General features: G+C 44.8%; 2 protein-coding genes across 6 annotated transcripts in view; one reads left to right on the forward strand and one right to left on the reverse strand.

Annotated features, from left to right (window-relative positions):
* TGM4 (transglutaminase 4) overlaps positions 1-3,194 on the forward strand; it is a 31,050-nt gene extending 27,856 nt beyond the window's left edge. For both annotated transcript variants that reach the window (XM_030943700.1, XM_030943701.1), the window contains 4 exons: positions 280-627; positions 1,577-1,746; positions 2,223-2,359; positions 2,849-3,194. In XM_030943700.1, coding sequence (XP_030799560.1) covers positions 280-627; positions 1,577-1,746; positions 2,223-2,359; positions 2,849-2,990 — 797 coding nt within the window. In that variant the 3' untranslated portion in view covers positions 2,991-3,194. The remainder of the gene's footprint in view (positions 1-279; positions 628-1,576; positions 1,747-2,222; positions 2,360-2,848) is intronic.
* A 746-nt stretch (positions 3,195-3,940) lies between these two features.
* Positions 3,941-14,642, reverse strand: part of ZDHHC3 (zinc finger DHHC-type containing 3) — a 37,216-nt gene continuing 26,514 nt past the window's right edge. For 3 of the 4 annotated variants that reach the window (XM_030943070.1, XM_030943068.1, XM_030943069.1), the window contains exon 7: positions 3,941-7,830. In XM_030943070.1, coding sequence (XP_030798930.1) covers positions 7,597-7,830 — 234 coding nt within the window. In that variant the 3' untranslated portion in view covers positions 3,941-7,596. Of the gene's footprint in view, positions 7,831-11,809; positions 13,336-14,642 lie in introns of those variants that run through there. The other variant, XM_030943071.1, reaches the window with a different exon arrangement.

The following is a 14,642-nucleotide window of genomic DNA, read 5'->3' on the forward strand; positions in this document are numbered from 1 at the left end:
GTCCTAGATTGTTAAAACCTTCTCAGTGAGGAGGGCAAAAATATCAGTCTGAAATATTTAAGCATCTCCATCCTCTAAATTGTCTCTTCCAGGAAATTCTTCCAGCCCAGAATGCTACAGCTAGATTTGGTGGTAGCATAAACCAAGAAGTTGTCCTAAGCAAAGGCTGGAGGTGCTCTGACATCCTCTCTGCTTATCAGCTAAAGCATAAATAAAGGGAAGATAGCTCTGGGTGAGGAGACTGAGATACAGCTGTCACCCATATTTCTCTTCATCCAGGCTCCAAAGAGGAAAGGATGTCCATGCAAAGAGCTTACAGCTTCCTACGCCCTTCGGGGTTGACGCCTCGTTCAGGCTACGCTTCGACTCTGCAGAGAATAGGTGCCAACACCGAGCCTTTGGTCCCGAATGAGCCAGTCACCAAGACTGGGCTCCACCTGGAGATAACCAATACAGAACCTTTGCATCCTGGCAATCCCCTGGAAATGGCCATCACAGTGAAGACCTCTGCTCCTGGGAACTGGACCATTGACCTTATTGGCTCCTGCCAGCTGCAGTACTATACTGGAAACGTTCAGGCCAATCTTGGAACTCTCAAGGAGACCATCACTCTTGAAGGCCCATCTGGTAAGCACAGAAAGCTTGCTGTGTTCTGCAGTCTAATTTACTGTGGCAGTCTGGGGTTTGTACTGGCTCCACTATAGACCAGTGTATGGCTCTGTACTCTCTGAAGAGCAGAAATTGCCTGTCTAGAACCTACCTCCCTCTTCACTGCATTTGAAGTCTCAGTTACAGACTGGGATCCCTCTGTAGCAGGGACCAAAACATGAAGGCCCTGCTGCAGCTTCAAGGAGGTGATTAGGAATACATCACTGTGGGCAGACAGAGGTTTCCATGGCATGAGTGAGGTGTGCTGAAGCATCTCCCTCCTGTCCTCACTGTCTGAACATCAAAGATGTCACCACAGGCTTTGTGTGCATCCATGTGGATCTTATCCCTCACAGGATTTAGATGGCTGGAAATTTCAGCCTTTTTTTGTTCTTCTGAACAGAGTTTGCTGCTCTAATTTGGGTGGTGGTGATGCTGGTGAGTGTTATTTTCTGAATTCTTTGCCCAAGCAAATTCCCACTTTATGACTGCCTGCCTGGCTGATCCCTGGAGCTGTTGGCTGCTGTGCTCTGCACAGCTTTGAGTAACCTGGGTTGTATTTTTGATCCCAAGCTATGTAACTGAAATTTGCTAAACAAGAGATTAACAAGTGATAAATAATTAACAACCCTTGCTGATTCCTAGTATGAATCACTCTCAAAAAAAAATCTTTGCTGTTGATGAGCACTAAGTGTTTTCACTCATATACTGTTGCTGTCAAAATGCAGCAGGGCAGAACACAAAGGTAGCTCCTTCCCATGGGCTGCACGTGCCAGGTACCACCCACTCAGCCAGGGCTTTCCCCCGCAGGGACTGAAGGGAAAGCAGGATGGTCTCAGCAAATATGGCTCACGCCACATCCTGCCGAATTTGCCACCCAATTCCTGGGCATGTGATGAAACACCAAGCTGTGTTTTCTTTCCTGCAGAGATGCAGATCCCCCTGAAAATAGCACCTGATGCATACATGAAGACATTGTCCTCCGTGGAAGATGAAGTGCTCATCCTTGTCACTGCCATTGCCGAGGTCCAGGAAACAAATGACAAACTCACCAAGGAAACTTCAATGAGATTCGAGTATCCCCCAATCACTGTCCAGGTGAGGCAGCTGCCAGCTCGGCTCCGGGAGGACAAGGGTTAAAGCTCTGCTCACTGCAGCACCACAGTGGTGCTAGCATTCCCAGGGGAATATCCCAAACAGCTGCCTCCTAGGATGCTCAGTTCTTGGCATCTTATTTGACTATTCGACATTAATTTGAAGGTTGAAAGTGGCCATGAAATCAAAGTTTTATTACTGCCACATCTAAAAGGGGAAGGCAGGGGCTGCTGGAAGGAAGGGGATGGGAGAGGGCAGCTTGTACAGGGCCCATCTCCAAGCCCACAGCTCTTCCTCCTGAAGCAAAAATGTGATGAGAAACCATCTGGAAAAACACAGTTCTTTGGGTGGGTAAAGGATATGAAGGGGTTGTCCCCTACCCATGTTGGTGGTGAGCAAACCTGCAGCAGCTTTGGCATCTTTATTGCCCCCCTAATCTCCAGTCTTTGGGTTTGTTTTTCTCTTTCCTACTCTGCTAGATGCCAGAAACAGCCAGTCTGTACAATGACTTCAACTGTGCATTCATCTTCAAGAACAAGCTGAATGTGACCCTGGAAAACTGCAAGCTGCTGGTGGAGGGCTTGGGCATATTTAAGATGACAACATTTGAGCTGGGGTAAGGAGATGAGCCAATGAAATGACCATGGCAGGACTCTGCTCTGTTTTTTTTTTTTTTTAAATATCCTTGAAGAAGTGGTTAGGGGATTTGCAGGAAGAGGGACCTTTGCCAGCTGTGTTTGAAACTGCACCATATTTGGCCAGAAAGACCCACACAGCAGTTGACAGACTCAGGGCAGATGGGCATGACAGGGACTCCCCCCATACTCCTGCTGTGCTGCCTAACAAGTGTGAGCACAGCTGCTTCATTCAGAGCTAAATGTGGTGTTTCAGCAGTACAGGGAACACTGAGGTAGGTCCCCAGGATCACTGGGACCACCAGGCAGTACCACCATGGCAGGCCCCATTTGCTGCAAATTGGTCATGGGGGAAGGGAAATACCCACCCTAAACAAATGCAGCGACTATGTCTTTAAGAGAAATTATTCAGAAGTGACAAATAACCTGAATTAATGCTGGGGCTATTTTGGTTTTTCCTTTGTCCTCAGGGATATAATGCCTGGCAGGATCATCAAGTCTGAAATAGTATGCACTCCAACAAGACTAGGAGAGAAGAAAATCGTAGCCAAGCTGATCTCCAACCAGATCAAAGGGATCTCTACAGAGAAGGGCATCTTCATCACCGAGTAGGATCAGTGCCTTGGCAGCGTGCAAATGTTGGCCTTGCTAAAATGTTGGCCTTGCTAAATGTATCTCATCACTGGGCACTTCTTGCTTTCTTGATTGCTGCATAGTTCTTCTAAAGCAAAGAGCAAAAATGTCATAAAGCTACTGGAATTAAACTGCCTTAAGGGCGCAGTTGCATTGATTGCAGTTAATTGTGATTCAATAAAGATGGTGAAAATTGACTGTGTGATTTGGTTTGGTGATGTTGTCACATAGGGATGGCTCTGGACTCCCAAGGGGATGTTCCCATCTCAGACGTGGGATTGAAGCATGTGTTGGTACCAGCTTCAGCCAGAGATGGGTGTGAGCTTGAGAGGGGCAGCAGTGCTGTGGTCCTACACAGAAGGACACACAGGGACCTCACTGCACCAAGGGCTGCTGTGCAGCTCAAGGAACATTTCAAGGAAATCCCTCCTGGGTAATTCCCTCTCCTCCTACCTGACCATCAGGGGAATGTACCAGCACATGCCTTTCCTTGTCTTTAGAGCTCAGAAAGAGCAAACCCAGCACATTCTCCCCCAAACACCATTTTTCATACATCTTCCTATCCCACTGCTTTTGGGGGTTTTCAGGCATTTTTGGAAGAGGTGGCATCTCCAGCAGCATTCATTACTAGTGCTTCCCTGGAAATGTACAACCTCTATTCTTCCCTTCCACCCTGAATGCTGCTGGACTACAGGAAGAACCTCAATGGCAGTGTACACTAGGAGCTCTTCCAGCCATAGTCACACTGGAGAAGACAACAGCTGTGCACAGCTGGAGCCCACCACCGCACTGCACACCCCAACAACTCCCGAGCCCACCTTTAGCAAGGGATTTCCCTGTCCCACAGCATGGCCAGCAGCAGAGTGGCACTGGGTTTGCCAGCGTTTCCACAAGTAAGGAGGAAATCAGGTCACACAGTAGTACAGGGAGTAATTTATCTGTTTATTGCTCAAGCATTAAGGCAGTGGAGCGGAAAAAAGAAATGGTGATTACATCTGGTTATGTGCCAGCCCATAAAAAGGGAAGAGGGGAAAAAAGGACATAAAAAGGCCAAAAGGTTTTAACCACTCTTCTGCATTTCAAAGATTTGAGGAACTCTCAGACGAGCACGCAGGTGGCTGCCAGGCCACAGAAGGCGGTCAAGGCTGCCCTGACCCCTGCTGCCCCTCTGCCCACAGTCTTGTGTCACTCCACAGCAGCACAGGGTCCCTGAAAGGCCACCTCCTCTGGTGGCACAGCAGGGAGTGGCAGCTCCTCTCCAGAGGCAGAGCAGGTGCAGGGCCCATGCACATGACATCCACAGAGCAGGGAGGAGCAGGCGGTGCTTGGCAGATGAAGTATTAGCTCTTTAGAAAGTACAGCAGTGACTGAAGGCACAAAAGGAGTTACAAACAGCAAAAAATGTATTTTTTCACAAGATGTAAATTCCCTATTTGCATAGAAAACCTGCTGTGGAAGACACCAGGTGAGAAGTATGAGAACACTTTCCACATATGCCACGGCTCTGTCTATCACATATTAACACCTCACATCGGAGCAGTGATGGGATCTTCAGCAGACCATGTCCCACTGAGCAGTGCAGGGGAGCATCCTCCCTAGCCCCATAAATTTAGGGCACTACAAGCAGGCTCTCCAGGATGCCTCTCCTGGGACCTGATGAGCCAGCCAGGACCACAGCAGCACGGTCTGAACATGAAGGCATGCCCTAACAAAGGGCAAGAAGTGTACAGAGGGAAGGGAAGGTAAACAATGAGCTTAGTTTAAATTCCATGTAAATCGTGTTTGGTCTCAAGCTACCAGTCAATCCTTAAAGAAGGAAGTTTATACCAAAGCTGTGGATTAAAGAGATTTTTCCAATTTGTGAAGACTTGTGATTTCTGACAGCTGTCATACTACATTGAGACAGAAAGGAGATACACAAAGGGGTATTGGGACTTTGGGAGAGGCCAAGGGAGACTGACAGCCAAGAAACACCAGAACTGATTTCCTAGGCAGAGGAATTCACCCTGCCATGTCTTGAGGGCACCACAGCCGGAGCTGGCTGTCCATGCTCTGTGTAAGGCCCAGGGACACGTCCCTGTCTCATTCAGACTGTAACTGGAGGAGAGGAGATGACTACTCTGGCTCTTACCCTCCTCTTCACACTACTTTTCTGTTCCCCCTATTAAAAAAAAAAAACAAACCCAGAAATGCCAGCATCTGAGGGACAACAGGAGAGGTGGGAAACAGAACAAATGACAACGGTTCTCATGACGAAGTGAACTAGGTTTGAGAGTGGAGGAGAAATCTGGCTGCCTCCATCCATGCCTACCCAAAGCCATGTCCCAGAGTAGGGTCCCGGTCCTGAGAAGCATCCCTGGAATGCAGCACATGAGTTCTCTCCCAGGCTGACATCCCCATATGCCTGCCTCAAGGTGATTTTCAGCCACGGACTAGTTCCTCACTCTAGCACCATTCCCACTGCAGACACAGCACCAGAGGCAGGGGTGTTGACTGGATGCAGAAGTGGAGCAGCAGGGCAAAATTAGAAAACACGAGCTAAAAACGGCACTCTTCCTCTTTCAACATGGCCGTTCCTGCCTGAGGAAATCCCTTACAGACCCGTGTATGTCCCTGACATCCCTCTCCTGTGGGATGCTGACAGGGAGGAACATAGGCTAGGCAGAAGGCGAGCTTCTTCCCTCAGCACCCTGCTGCACAGGGCAAAGACATTCAAGACCTCATGACTAAATGACATGAGAGGATATCTCATTCCCCTCAAATGGGGGGTGTCTCTCTTTAACCCAAAGGTTATAAATATGCAATTCCTAATGATGTTCTCTAGATCTGCTTTTCACTGACAGAGACATCCAGAGGGAAAAGGGAATGGGACAACTATTCAGAAATATCCCCTGGATTTTGGTGAAGCTGTGCTCTTAACAGTCAAGGCACTCTATTTGTTCCCACTACTTTGCCAGATAAAATGATTGCTGTGGCAGAGGACAAGTCCAGGAGAGAATCTCATCCCTCCACAGTAGCCCTGAATGTCACACAATCAATGCACACAAAGGTGCTTTTCAAGGGGTTAAAAATAAACATTAAAAGAAATCTTGCACAAATTCCATTTGATATTACTCCTATAAATAATAAAAACTTCATATAGGTCTTTCACAATACCATGCTTTCATCCCAAAAACTCCTTTATCTTCCATTTGAGAGGAAGCAGTTATCTTTGGTTCAGGTTACAGGGGAGGGGGAGATAAAAGCAAGCATGTTCTGTGGGGAGAAACCAGTAGCATATTTCCAGTCTCCTGCAAATTTAATGACAATTAATCTAAGGGATATGACAGAAGAGGAAGAAAAACACAAATGAAGAACAGTCTAAATTAAAACTAGCCTGACATCTGGAGGATGCCAAGTGTTTGCAGTGCATCTGAATGCAGCAGCTGGCAACACCTCTGCAGGACTTTGCTGCAACTACTGCCTCCTGCAGAGGTGCCCTCTTTGAGTGACAGGAATTCCTTCTACAGGGTCACCAGCATTCCCCAGGGATTGGCTGCAAAATCAGTGAAAGGAAACCTGGAGTAATGGCATGTACTAGTAGGACAATGTTAGACCTAGTTAGATTAGGAGGCTCTATTCATTCCCTACCAACTCTAGCTACCAAGGAAAGATAAACATCTAAATCAGACAAGTCAAACAGAGAGAGGTAGTACCTCCATCACAGGGTGCTCATCCTCATCACCCTCTCTTTCACTGCAAAAAGAGCCCTGGGACCTGGCCTAGCCTGCTTCCCTGCTCCCTGGGCTGCAGAGCTCAGCCAGGCAGCCCCCACTCCACACATCTTACATGCCAATGAACCACAGCCCCGGGGAAAAGCTTCCCCCCACCAGCACCAGCAGCTCAGCATCCCAGCCAACACTTGCTCCTTCTTGGCTGCACTGGCCATGGGTCAATGCTCCTGCCAGCCTGGCATCGCCACAAGCCCACCACCACCTCCAACAAGCACCACCAGTCCTGGGCAGTCTCACAAGCACGAAGGGTAAAAATTAACCCCTGGAGATATTTCAGAGCCCAAAGAAATCACACCCAGGGTGAGCTCATCCATAGCCCTGCATCCCACCTCTGCTAAGACCAGTGCATTAGCAACACTCATAATCCACAAGCAGCACCCATGGGATGGGCTAAAGAGGATGCATTTTCCAGAAAACTTTCAGAGCTGGCTAATCTTGCCATCACACATTTAGTCTTCCAAAGGGCTGTAAGAACAAAAGATTAGCCAGACTCCCTAGGATGGCACATTTCTGGGAACTGGAGCCAATCTATCTGACAATTATAAACTGTCCTTAAATGCCATGTAAGAAAAGACCAATAAAGCAGCTGACACAGGTCTGAAAGGAGTTTATGAACCCCATCACTTATGAAGCTCTCTCTGGAGATTTGCATTGCTTCTGCTAGTGCTGTAGCGTCTGTTCCAGACCAATACTCCTGAATTTTTTAATGCACCAGAAAGTGTGTTAACAAACAACCCTTAAATCTCCAGCACAAGTAATTATTTCTCAAAAAAACACCTGAAAGCTTCTCCTGGAGGAGAAGGACACTTTGCTTATTCACGCAACATTTGGATGGCAACATCTCGAGCCAGAAACTGCTCGATTTCTTCTTGGGTCATTATTTCAGACGCAGGAGCTGCTTCAGCCGGCGCTGGACTCTCACAGTTCAGGTTTGAGAAAGGGTTGAACCAACCCAGGGAGAAGGCACCTCCAAATGCCAGCTTCATTCCTTCCCAGCCACTGATCTTCTCCCATGTTGGCTTTTGGTTTTTAAGTCGCTCAATACCCTGCAAGAAGAGAAGAGTTTATGGTCATCTCTTGCTTACAGCAGGTGTTTGAGCACCAAGCACTTGTAGCACATGCAGAACTGCCTACCTATAGCCAGGTTGATGCTATTCCAGTCTGAGTTAACTATGAAGACAGACACTCTGCATTACTGAGAATTTCATCTCCACATTTAACAGCAAAATCCTCACAGCAGATCTAATTCATGGACAGTCTGAACCTTGCTGATGTATTTTGGAATCAGTTGATTTTTAGGGTACAGGGATGGCTTCTGAAAAGCCAGTCTTTTGGGAAACATAGACCTCTTCTCACATAGCTTTTCAAATCCTTCCAAGGAGTGACAAAATACAGTTACAACTTAAGAGTTTCACCTTGTTTGGGCATTTTTTTGCAATAGTTCAGACACAGCCAAAATACTGCACCTTTTCCCAGCAATCAGGAATTTACCACTGCCACACCTAGGCTAGTCACTAGAAGTTCACTCTGTGCCAGTAAAGAGCAAATATTTAAGAACACAACTTCCATTTACCAAATTGTGAAAGACAAATCACAATGCAAGCCAGATAACCTGCTGGGAGGTGAGATTTTCTACACAGGTTAATGTGGAAGCTTCAAAATGGGACTGGAGCCTTGGTCAGTCAATATTCTGATTCATCCTCGCTCCAAGAATGTCGCTTTTACTAAAGCAAATATTTTGATTGCACTTAAAGAACAGATCCATCAACTTTGGGCAGCGACATTTTTTTCCTGATAGTCTTCTCCACACAGAAATATAGAACTAAAATTTATTTTCTTAATGATTTTTTTAAGGCTACCATTGTGTGAAATAGGGCACAATTTTTTATGCCCATCTTCTGTATCATGTAAGAGAGGAGTCAGATCTGCAGCTGTGTATGATCCACTTGTGATGATATACAAGTGACCACACAGAAAGTCTGTTCTCAGAGAAACAAGAATACTGGGATCCAAGTTTTGAGAAACTCAAGGAAAGGGGAAAAAATATGCAAATTGGGTAAGAAAGAACAGTTTTAGGAGAGCTAGAAGAACAGTACACTTCTCACATTCTAATTCTATAGATTTTTCTTGACAACACACAAAACATTCAAAGCTTTGCAGCGAGGGGAAAGGAATACAAAGGAATACACGCAGCAGCTCAGCAGCACCACAGCTGCACTAGTTGCCAGCCTCACAAATAAGACAACAGCAGCAGCTCAGTTTGCAGTAACACTGACTCAGCAGAGCAGACCCAGGAGAAAGCACACCATAAACCAAAGCACTGCCTGCAAAGCTTTTATGAACTACATTCCTTCATTCATGCCCCGTTTCTGGTGCTGACTTAAGAGAAACCCAGCAGTCAATGTGCAGAAAGGAACGATGCAATACCAAATCGGAATTCCTCAGGGCTGTGATTTGGGAAAAAAATCAGGCCCTGAAGGACTTTGAATGCTAAGCACAGGCCTGTGGCACCTCACCCTGCTCCCAAGCTTGCAAATGTACCATTTCAAGTGCTCTAGGGAGAGTCCCCTGCAGCCTCTGGTGCCTTGGGATGCCACACTTTGTGTGCCACAGCCAGGGCCTGACCTTACCTCCCTGCTGGGCAAGCTGGAGAGGAGCAGAGTTTGTGCACTGCAGACCCCTGGCAAAGTGTTCTAGCACTACCATGAGCTTTTCCTCCAGGATACTGCATTTCCAGCACCCAGGGGCTGTGCAGCCAGGGGGCAGAAGCTCTGGCAGCCTAAAGCAGGAGAGCACCTTTGGCTGTGCGCTGTTCCTTAGCCAACTGCAGAGGTTTCCTGTGTGTTAGTAACAAACTGGCTGGAGCACGGTGGAGCACTTACTGCGCGAGCATCTGGAGAGAAGGAAAACAAGTAGCACAGAGCAGGAGGAGAGACAGACATCAGGCATTTAAACCCTTCCCTGAGAGCACAAGCTTCAACACTGCCCTCAGTCATTTGTGTAATCCACTTCAATCCCTGCTGCCATCTAGACTGGGAATACAAATTTGGAACATTTCTGGGCAGCAACCTCTCATTCCCTTCCCCCAAAAAACACTGCTCACCTGCTCCTATCAGCATCTGCTTACCAAGGCAAGGTCAGACTGAGGTTATGCTAATGCCAATTAGGGAGTAGTTCATCAGAACAGCCAGGGGCATACTTTCTCTCTTCCAACCTGACCTCACTGATCCCTTCACAGCATGTATTCAAAATAAACAGAAGTTTTATAATTGTATCTTGATCTAATTTTGGCTGCTGGCCACATGGTCAGTAGGGCATAAGGTTATGCCTTAGAATCTAAGGGAGAGGGAAGGAATGCACAGCTGTTGAAGACATTTAACTACTGTTTAATTAAACTTTTAAAAAAGAAATTTACTTACATAAATCTCTCACCATTATTTTACAAAGTGAGAATTTTGTGTATTGAATTAAACCAACAACTCTTTCCCATCACGCAGCTATTCCATTTCTTAAAAAAATAAAAGTGCTTAGAAAGCATCATCTTTCCCTATTTCAAATTACATAATTTTGAACCAATACTGAAAAGACATACACTGGGAAATGTAAGATACTGGACATCCCTCTTTAAGTAAAAGGCACGACATTGCAAACATGGGGACAGTTAGACAAGTTGACCTGTGACCACTGTGATGCTGTAGAATAATACCCATTTCTTCAATTACTGCCCTTGGTATCTGCTCCTGCCCAGTGCCAGAGGAGGATGGTGGTGGGCTGCATGGTCTGACCCAGAAGCAATCTGCAGGACAGCTCTTGAATGTTAGAAGAAATGCATTAACTTCTTTCAATGCACTTTTAGGATGTGAAAGGAAAGAGCAAACAAAAAAGACAAGCATTAGACAAAGTGATGGTTAAGGAGAAGACACAGGAAGCATTACCACTGGAAAATCATGATTAAGACAGAAGTTCTCTTACAGCAGTTCCTTCACACATTTATGCATGGAGCACCACTTAGTTTTTTAGAACAGAAGTGCTCTGATTTTGTCCTTCAATTTCTCCTGGCCACAGTAAAACAGAACCAGCACCTGAAATCAGGTAGTCCTGACCAAGAAAATACTCTCCATCAGCAAACCAGTAAGTCTGCCTTTCTCATATCAATACTGACTTACTTTTAGTACCACTCCAATTGCAACAAACAAAGTTGTACAGCACAAGAAAACCCGAAGTCCCAGGTTATCACCACACACAGGACAGGTACTAGCGGCATTTCTGTGATGGTGCCTCATTTAAAAGACAAAACACATGGTTTGACTGAAAATCTCAGTAGTTATACATTTTTCCACAATGGTCAAAAGGCCAGAACAACGTAATTAATCTTCCTTCAGAACACATAGTTAAAAAGGGTAATTAAAATGAGCCCAAACTGGAATTTAGAATTTGTAATCAAAACAATTTTTGAAGCAGTGAACTACAGAGAGATGCATTCATTAGTTAATTGCCTAGGTGACTAAAGCCTCTCCCCTCAATATATCTGATTTTGTATCAAGGCAGCTTTAGGGCCAGATTCTCTGCCAGTTCAAATTATCACCTGCACATGTCTCACTGTCTGGATTGACCACAGCCCAAGATCCAGCTTAAGGATAAAGGTGGGAGCGTTCTCTGAGAAACACCATCACATACTCAAAACAGAGCTACAGCCTCTCCCAGCTGCTGAAACAAACCACTGATTAACAGATCAGTATATTACCAATTAACTCACTTTTCAACTTAGAAGTTGAACACACAAGTTAATTAACTTTTAGATGCTTCTGCCTGTTTGCATACAGAAGTGAAAGTTCAGAAAACAATTACAGATTTTCCCCAAGATTTGGAACAAAGAAAGAAAGAAAGAACAGCAAACAAGTTTTTGGAAAAGTTTTATTGCATTTGTTTTCCATATGGAAGCATTAACAGATTGAAAAGATGCAGCATTCACATTACTTCCAAAATGAGACATCCATTAAATTTCTCCTTCCCTGATTTCCCTCCCTTCCCCCGTGGCTTTGAAGCAGTCTAAGCAGGTCAGTTTCCAAAAAAATATTTTAAACCAAGGAAAGAAAAAGATTCCTTGGAAGTCACAGATGCAGCTGATCTGTGTATTTCCTCTGTTTGCATTTCATTTGATGAGCCCATGGGAGTGGTGAATCAAAATATAATAAAATTCCTGCCTGAACACAAGATGTTGTAATTAACACTAACAGTTGGAATTATGAATGGTTTAGCTCTACCCGTTTTTGGAATGCATTCTGTCCCTCCCACTTTTCATCACCACACAGTTCATAACAGCATGCATGCTCCTTACCATAAATATTTCCCAATTTCAAACCCTTACACATATATGTGCGTGTGCTTACACACATACACATGTATGCATAAACAGGAGAAAAGATTTACAAAGCTCTAAACCAGGGCAAAGCTAGCAATATAGAATCAACCACCCTGGAACACTTACACATCCCATCAATATTAGTCTTTATAGTAATCTGGGCATTCATGTGAGTTTTTCACATTAACACTGTTTAGCAGGCATTGCTCTAACAAGTCATTTACCAAGACAAACACACATCAAAAAACATGATTCTGCTATTCTAAACACTTGAAAATTATCTTTCTTTCTTTCCTGGAAGTGTAAGGCATGTAATAATCCAAAGAGTCTTCTAAATCTGCCACAGTTATCCTAAAGGGGCAACAATTTCCTGCACGCAAGGGAGGGAACAGATAAAATAATGCCAGAAAGATGGAATCAGTTCTGTGGCTGGAAGGAAAAAGGAGGGTGGAGTGAGAATTGGTTTGGCAACTTTTAAGTACTTTAACTGTTTGTGATCACCAGGTCAACTGGCTCACTTGCTGTGCTGCCTTCTGGTCTTGCACCTTTTGGTACGTGAAGCATCTGCTTCCCTGTTCAAGTTCACTTATGAAAGAGCAATGTGCTCCTTCAGGAAGTCCAAAGGTGTCTGTGCAGGGCTGTTGGCACTCACAGGTCATCCACAGAGCTCATCACAGTCAGGAGACAGCATGAGAATTTACTCAGAAGAAGTGGGTCATAACAGAGAAGAGATGATTCCCTTCACATTAGTTATGCCATACAGAAAGCAAAGAGAAACAAATGCCAGTAAAGTTAATGTGATAAAAAAGAAAAAAAAAAAAAGGGAAAAAAAAGCGCAGCAGTTTCAGCCAGAAATATAGAATTATCTAAAATGGTGGAACACAGGGCTTTTTTTTCCTCTGCAATTATCAGCCTTTTAATAGACATAAAAAAGTTCATTTTGCTTTTTGTTTTAAACATTCATGGAAAATTTGTAACAGTAGTGCTGTAATATGTTTCTATTTTAGTGGAAATGCTGGTCAGGAATTCCTCAGACCACATATTGGTATGGGTCTGCTTTTCCTTGGTCTGGTGTTGCGAATGGGCTAAGCCATGCTATAGAGAACGGATGGCCAAATACTGCTTTCATGTTCATCCATTTTGTTTTTTTAGCCCATCTTCTCTCTTCCTTTTTCAACTGTTCTATTCCCTGAAAACAGAAATATGACATTTTCAGTCAAATACTCGGGTTTTGTAGCTCTGGATTCGGGGAAAGGTCTACTCTCAGTTACCCCTCATCCAAAGGACAGAGTAAGAAAATACAAATGTATCTGTACTGCCTTTCCTTTTCTTCTCACTGTTTTATATTAAAAAATACTAAAGCTAGAAACTGTTCCTTGGAAATAAGATTGCTTCCATTTTCTTCAGACCTACATACTTCAGAACTATTTTAAGACCTGCCATCCAATTGCCTCTGATGTCAATAAAAAAAAACCCACCACTTAAAACCAAACAAAAAGTATGTGCTTTAATGGCTGAATGCATTATGTGCTAACCAGATGGAAAAGTTTTAGAAGAAACCATTACAAGCTTGCAGACAAAAAAAAAAAAAAGACCAAAAACCCCACAAACCCAAAGATAATCTCTGTAATGCTCTCAGATTCACCAAGCAAGTTCAGGAAGTGCCCATGGCTCAGTGTAGCTGAGTCTACCTGGTGCCTCTTCATGTGTCATTAGAATCACTGCTAAAACATGCATGGGCTGACAGCAGGGAGAGAGGGTTAAATAAGATACTGATTTGAAGAAATTATTGCCATTGTTTAGTAAAGGTTAGAGGCAGAACAAAAATAAGCCATCAAGCAATCAGCTGAAACATTCACTAGTTAAACATTAAAAAGAAAATAAAAACCCATATTGTGTCTGAAGCCCAGGAAGTGAATTTGGTCTTTCAGGAAAGCCATTTATGCCTGGCTGCTCCAGAAGCACAATGAGTAAGAGCAGTCACTGGAGAGCATCACTCTCCCATGGGCAGCAGCAGCTGGCAGATCACCCAGTTCCTTGACTCTGCATCTTTTGCAAGGCAAGGTTCCTCCTGACCTACGTGTGTCTCCCGCGCTACACAGTAATGCACTGCAATACATCTGTGTGCCTCAAATCACTGACGCTGGGAGCTCTGGTGAACACAACATGGGGCAGCTGCAGGAGTTGTGATGATCCCTGGTATTGTCACCTCCAGAGACAACAGCAAAATGCCAGGGTTCTGGGTCCCTTCAGGCACAGAGGAACCATCCTGGCAGGACAGCATACTCAAATTGAGGAAGGAAGTCTCCCAGTGACTGGAAGAGAAAGGTGAAAAAAGGGCAACATACGGCCGTGTCTCTAAAATGCAAATTAGAACACTGTAAGAGAGCACACCAAGAGCACTTCACCTGGAAATATTCCTTTGCTCAAAACAGATTGCTTGCATACAGCTAGCTCAATGCTAGCAAACCAACAATGAGAAATTCCACAGAGCAG

Source organism: Camarhynchus parvulus, chromosome 2, assembly GCF_901933205.1.
Source record: "Camarhynchus parvulus chromosome 2, STF_HiC, whole genome shotgun sequence".
Classification (NCBI taxonomy): domain Eukaryota; kingdom Metazoa; phylum Chordata; class Aves; order Passeriformes; family Thraupidae; genus Camarhynchus; species Camarhynchus parvulus.